Source organism: Panthera tigris, chromosome B3 (genome assembly GCF_018350195.1).
Source record: "Panthera tigris isolate Pti1 chromosome B3, P.tigris_Pti1_mat1.1, whole genome shotgun sequence".
Classification (NCBI taxonomy): Eukaryota; Metazoa; Chordata; class Mammalia; order Carnivora; family Felidae; genus Panthera; species Panthera tigris.
This window is the reverse complement of record NC_056665.1, coordinates 70,593,414-70,599,416: the sequence shown is the minus strand read 5'-3', so window position 1 is coordinate 70,599,416 and position 6,003 is coordinate 70,593,414. Positions and strand designations below refer to the sequence as shown.

Genomic DNA, 6,003 nt, shown 5'->3' with positions numbered 1-6,003 from the left:
ATAAACTTTAAAAAGAAGACAGCAATACAATAGGGTTGGAGACTTCAATACCCCATACAATAACGAACAGATGATCCAGACTAACTACTCATAAGGAAACAGCAGGTGGAAACAACACTACAGACCAAATGGACCTACCAGACACATACAGAACATTTCACCCAAAAGTGGCAGACTATATATTCTTCTCAAGTGTGCATGAAACATCCCCAGAAGAGATCACATGCTAGGTCACAAAACAAGTCATTACAAATTTAAGAAGACTGAAATAATTCCAAGTATCTATTCCAAGCACAGTGGAATAAAAAATTAGAGATCAATGACAAAAATAAAACAGGGAAATTAACAAATATGTAGAAATTAGCTTATTTTTGAACAACTGTATCAAAAAAGAAATAAAACCAGAAATTAGCACATATGTTGAGACAAATGAAAACACAACATACCAAAATTTATGGGATGCATACCTCCCTGGGTCTCCAGGATATTTTGAAGAGTATAAAAGCAGAGTCCCATGGGGGTGGGGGTGTTGGGGAGAGGGAAAATGGGTGATGGGCATTGAGGATGAGCACTGGGTATTGTTTGTAAGCGATGAACCATGAGAATCTACCCTAAAAACCAAGAGCACACTTTACACACTGGGTGTTAGCCAATTTGACAATAAATTATATTTAGAAAAAGAAAAAAAATGCAGAAATGAATACAAAATAAAAAGCATAAGGAGTTATTATTAAAAAAAGAAAAGTAGAGTCCCTTTCCCTATACATTCTACCTCAATTTCTCCTGACTTTTAGGAAGTTTTATAATTGAATTACCATATGATAAAATGAGTTGACAATCAAAGGTCCTACACACAACAAGTACTCCAAAGCACGTCACAGATGATTCAATCAGATCAGAGATTTGCACAAGGTCCGATAATTAATGGCAGAATTTGATGGGGACAGAATTTGATAGGGGCAACTATTTATCTCTAAAATGCTCTCTATCTGAACATTTCTATGATTAATATGACACAGTAAAAGAATGGTGGGGTAGTAACAAAGAAAACACAAAAGGGTGTTTGGAAAAACATTATTACTTTAAAAATTGTACCAAATCACTACTTGTAACTGTGCCTGGAGTCAAATGCTATGGCAGGTACTAAAAACAAATTACCTAAACAAATGAATAACAACAACAAAAGCAAGCAAGGGCAAAGTTTCTGTTCTCAAAATGTTTATAAATTACAAGAAGAAAAGACAGACTCAAGAAATGGTTAGGCAACAATATATATCAATGTATAAAATTAATAATGCAGGAAACATCAGCTCTGAAAGGAGTAGAGGTTAATAATAGAATTTGAGGAGCCGCTTTTGAAGAGGTGGGGCTTAGGTTAAACCTTCAAGGAGGATGTCATAAGATCATACTATGTCTTGGTTCTAAAACCATTGAAATGTTTTTTGAATTTTTTTAACGTTTATTCATTTTTGAGAGACAGAGAGAGACAGAGCATGACCAGGGAAGGGGCAGAGAGAGGGAGACACAGAATCTGAAACAGGCTCCAGGCTCTGAGCTCTCAGCACAGAGTCTGACACGGGGCTCGAACTTACAAAGTGTGAGATCCTGACCTGAGCCAAAGTTGGATGGTCAACTGACTGAGCCACCCAGGCGCCCCATTAAAACCATTGAAATTTTTAAAAATGAAAATTGTAACATCATCTTCTAAATCATGGGGGGGGGGGTGGTGCAAAATGATTACTGACCAGAAAAAATGACACAAGAAAAAAATCTTTTTTTTTTTTTTTTGGTCAAGTTTTTGATAATGAAGCATCACAAACCCTCAGCTACATCATCAGATGAAAAGCCACTTTGCTGGTTTTTCTCTCCTCAAATGAGCAGGAGACAGTTTTTTGAGCAGAACAATGATTTTTTTTGCTGGGAGAGAAATATATCTAAAGGGATTTTTGATATCAGGAACCCAGTTTGGGGATGATGGCCCACTGCTGAGATCATCCACTCTGAGACAAACTCAATTTTATGTGTGTACATTTAATTTTTGAACAATATTAAGTATTTTGACATATATACATATATATTTATTTATTTATTTATTCCTGGTTTCATTTATTAGACTATAATTAAGAGATCAATTTGTAAAATAAGCTCAATAGAGATAAATGAAGGACATCTACTTATTTAAAGAATAAAAAAAAGAAAAGAAAAAAATTGCTCTACTGAACCACAGTAGTCATGGTTTCAATTAGGCTAATGACTCTTCCAGGTGAAGAGATGGCATCATAAAATTAGCTTATTTCCTGAAATTGTTTGTCAGGTTTATCCTTTACAGCAAACTGTTGAGACTCAGTGTTAGGCTTCTTTGTGGTAATGAGAATACCAGGTAAAAGAGCATGCTCAGATAATTGAGTGTCAGTAGAGAATTGAGGCAGGGAGGGAGAGAACTCTGTAGGTGGAGTGCTTAGAATGCAGAATGGGAGAGTCCTTTATTCAAATTTTCTTAGGTTGGTGCTTATGTTAACCATCTAGATTTTGTCTTTGGGGTTAATTTACCATGTCGCATTCTTAATACTTGGAACTTTATTTTAAAGCACATGTAAATTTCCATATAATGGAACCCATGATATTTATTTGGCAATAATTCTATTAGTGTGTATGTTAAGATGCTAAACTGGAGCAGAAAATACATAGTCTGACACAGAAAAAAAAATGCAATATTCCTTACCCTGATCAGCCAATCACATGCTATTGATCAGAATGAAATATGAACAACCTGGAAACTTGATCTAACAGAATTGAGGTGGGAGAACAGATTTATAATATCCAGAGTCATAAATAAACAAAAGGTTTTTAAATTACTTTTTTCACTAATATTAATTCATTGGTAGATCTCTCAAGTAACCATTAAACACATTAGTAAACTGCACTAGTTGTACTTCATCACAAGAAGTATTTAAGAGTTTCCCTATTCAGGGCCCCTGGGTAGCTCAGTCAGTTAAGCATCTGACTTCTGCTCAGGTCATGATCTTGCAGTTCATGGGTTTGAGCCCCATGTTGGGCTTTGTGCTGACAGCTCAGAGCTTGGAGCCTGCTTCGGATTCTGTCTCCCTGTCTGCCCCTCCCCCACTCACACTCTCTGTCTCTCAAAAATAAATAAATATTAAAAGAGTATCCCTTTTCAACTTTACTAAATTCAATAACCTTTCAAATAATTTTAAACAAGTGATAGTTGCAATTCACAATTGTACAGATTCAACACACAGACTACTGAGTCAATATAGTAAAGTTTTTATTCATTTATTTATGATTACAAGCATTTCTTACGTATGTATGTATCTATCTATATCTTGCTATACAGCCATCTCCCATCTATCTGCTTTTCCATTTATCTGTTCATCCATTCAGCTAATGATTGGTTTATCTTTCTTTCAACTCTTTACAATCTATTTTTCCCATCAGTCATCTCTAGATATTCACCTGTCTTTACCTAAGCCCAAACGAATACAATATTACAATATTATGCAAACTTTGACAATGCCAGGAAGCTGGATAATTATTTAGGGTTACAGTTAGTCCACTTATATGCACTGACATTTCTTCTATGTGTAACTCTCAGAATGACAATGACCAAATGCTCTTGAACATAACCTAGCCCTTGTTCAGTTGAGGGAGAGAGAGAGGAGAGGCATGTTCTAGGCTAGACTTTGTCATACAGATGTATGAACTTGAGAAAGTTACTTTGTTCCCTGATTCTCAACTGCATCATCTGTAAAATAAATAGATATTTTTAGATGGTTTCTATATTCTAAAAACTTTAGTTATTAGGTATATCAAATATGTTGAAAGACCACTGTTTCATAGGTCCCTTAAGTCCAATACTGTGTCTAACCAGGGGGGAAACTGGTTCAGATCCGTTAGGACACTACTCTTTACAGGTATCTTTTGATTATAAAAACAATAAAACAAATGTCATAGCACCAAAATAACTTATTACTGTTTAGAAAACAAACATTTCTCTCTTTGGAGGTGAATGACCTAGATTCTGCCTCTAATTAGCATTACCATGAAAAAGCTACAGTGTCCTTGGGTCTCTAGTTTCAGCTTCTAGAATGGGAGTGTGGATGGAATTTGCTATATACTACATATAAATCTTTAATATATAAGACTACCAGAATTTTCTGGAGTTAACTGTACTGTTTTAAAATTGGAAAATCCACTCTAGGGAACTTAGGGACAGAATATAAATAAGGTACATTCTTATTTTTGGTTTCAAAATATTAAATACCACATATTTTTAATTCATAAGAATCTTCAATTTTTTCCCGACTTTTGAACTAAAATAATTCATGCATCAGCACCTTTGTCAGCAACAAATAATTTCATTGTTACTTTAGTGTACAGGGTAGTATACTGGGTGTTGGCTTAGAGGCTACTTACAAGAGACCAGAAGCAAATTTACTCTTAAAACATGCAAATGTCTCAGGGGGAGGAATACTCAAATAAATTGTTTATATCTGACAAAAGCTGGATATTCTAAAAAGTGGGTCTCTGGGCAGTAAAATGCTGAGTATAGATGTGATGATGCCCTGTTGTAAATGTTATTTTGTGTGAAGAACAATTAACATGAACAGAACTCAGTGAGTGCTAAGACTGATTACATAAATAATTCTGCCAGGAACTTACTGGTTTCTCGAAGTAGCATCGCTTTGTTGACCAACTGAATGAGGAAGGTAAATGCCAAACAGGTATTCCATTTTTGTATAAGGGAATCAAGGGGTATGATCAGTCTTCCTAGACTTAAAGATATGGCTGCTAAGTTTTCTCATGCAATCCTTGACGTCTTTATTTCTAAGAGTATAGATCACTGGATTCAAGAGGGGAGTGAAAATGGTATAAAATACTGAGAGCACTTTGTCTATTGGGAAATTTGTGAAAGGCCATACATAGATGAAAATGCATGGGCCAAAGAAAAGGGTCACAACAGTGAAGTGGGCACTGCAAGTGGAGAGGGCTTTGGAGGACCCACCAGAGGAATGTTGCCGCACAGTGACCAGGATGATAGTATAGGAGATCACCAAAAGGATGAAACACACCAGGGCAATCATGCCACTGGTTGAGATCATGAATACTCCCAGAATGTATGTGTCTACACAGGCGAGTTTAATTACCAAGGGGAGGTCGCAGAAGAAGCTGTCTACTTCATTGGGTCCACAGAAGGGCAGATTCACAGTAAATGCTAACTGACTCATAGCATGGAAGATGCCAACAATCCAGGAAAGTGATACGAGCCCAACACACATTCTTCGGCTCATAATGGTTAAATAACTTAGAGGTTTACATATAGCCACGTACCTATCAAAAGACATGGATATCAGCAGTACAATCTCAGCACCCCCTAACAGATGCAGGAAAAATATCTGAGTGATGCAGCCTTCAAAAGAGATGGCTTTGTGCTCACTGAGGAAATCTGCAATCATTTTGGGGGTGGCAAATGAGGCCAGAGACATGTCAATGAAGGAGAGATTGCCCAGCAAAAAGTACATGGGGGAGTGAAGGCGTGGCTCTGACATGATGGTGAGCACAATAAGGAGGTTCCCCAGTACAGTGGCTGCATAGACTATGAAGAAAAACAGGAAATAGAAGATCTGGAGTTCCCAAGAACCGGAGAGACCCTGTAGTATGAATTCAGTTACGACTGACTGATTATTCCAGGCCATTCACTCTGATTTCTGGAAGGATTCTGACATTTCCAGATGGGAGGATAACTAGGAAAAAATACAGTGATTGAATTAAAAGTAAGGTGTTTTTGTTTTTGTTTTGTTTTGGCATGAAATAATTTAGTGGCATCCCACTACCAGATAGTTCCCTGTTTTATCACTTCCCTGATCACAGTGGTCAAATACTTCACCATGGTCTTTCCAGGTTTCTTAATTGATTCAATTCAAGATTAAATCTTATGACTTAGAAATTTGCTTAAAAATAAGATATAAGTCTTCATAATAGGAA

The 6,003-nt window shown here is 36.4% G+C and overlaps 1 protein-coding gene across 1 annotated transcript; it reads right to left on the bottom strand.

The window, feature by feature from the left end:
• Positions 1 to 4,766: 4,766 nt before the first annotated feature.
• On the bottom strand, positions 4,767 to 5,714 carry LOC102962271 (olfactory receptor 4K3). Its single transcript, XM_007091390.2, has one exon. It carries the CDS (start codon positions 5,712 to 5,714, stop codon positions 4,767 to 4,769), a length of 948 nt encoding a protein of 315 aa, XP_007091452.2.
• Between the last annotated feature and the right edge of the window lie 289 nt (positions 5,715 to 6,003).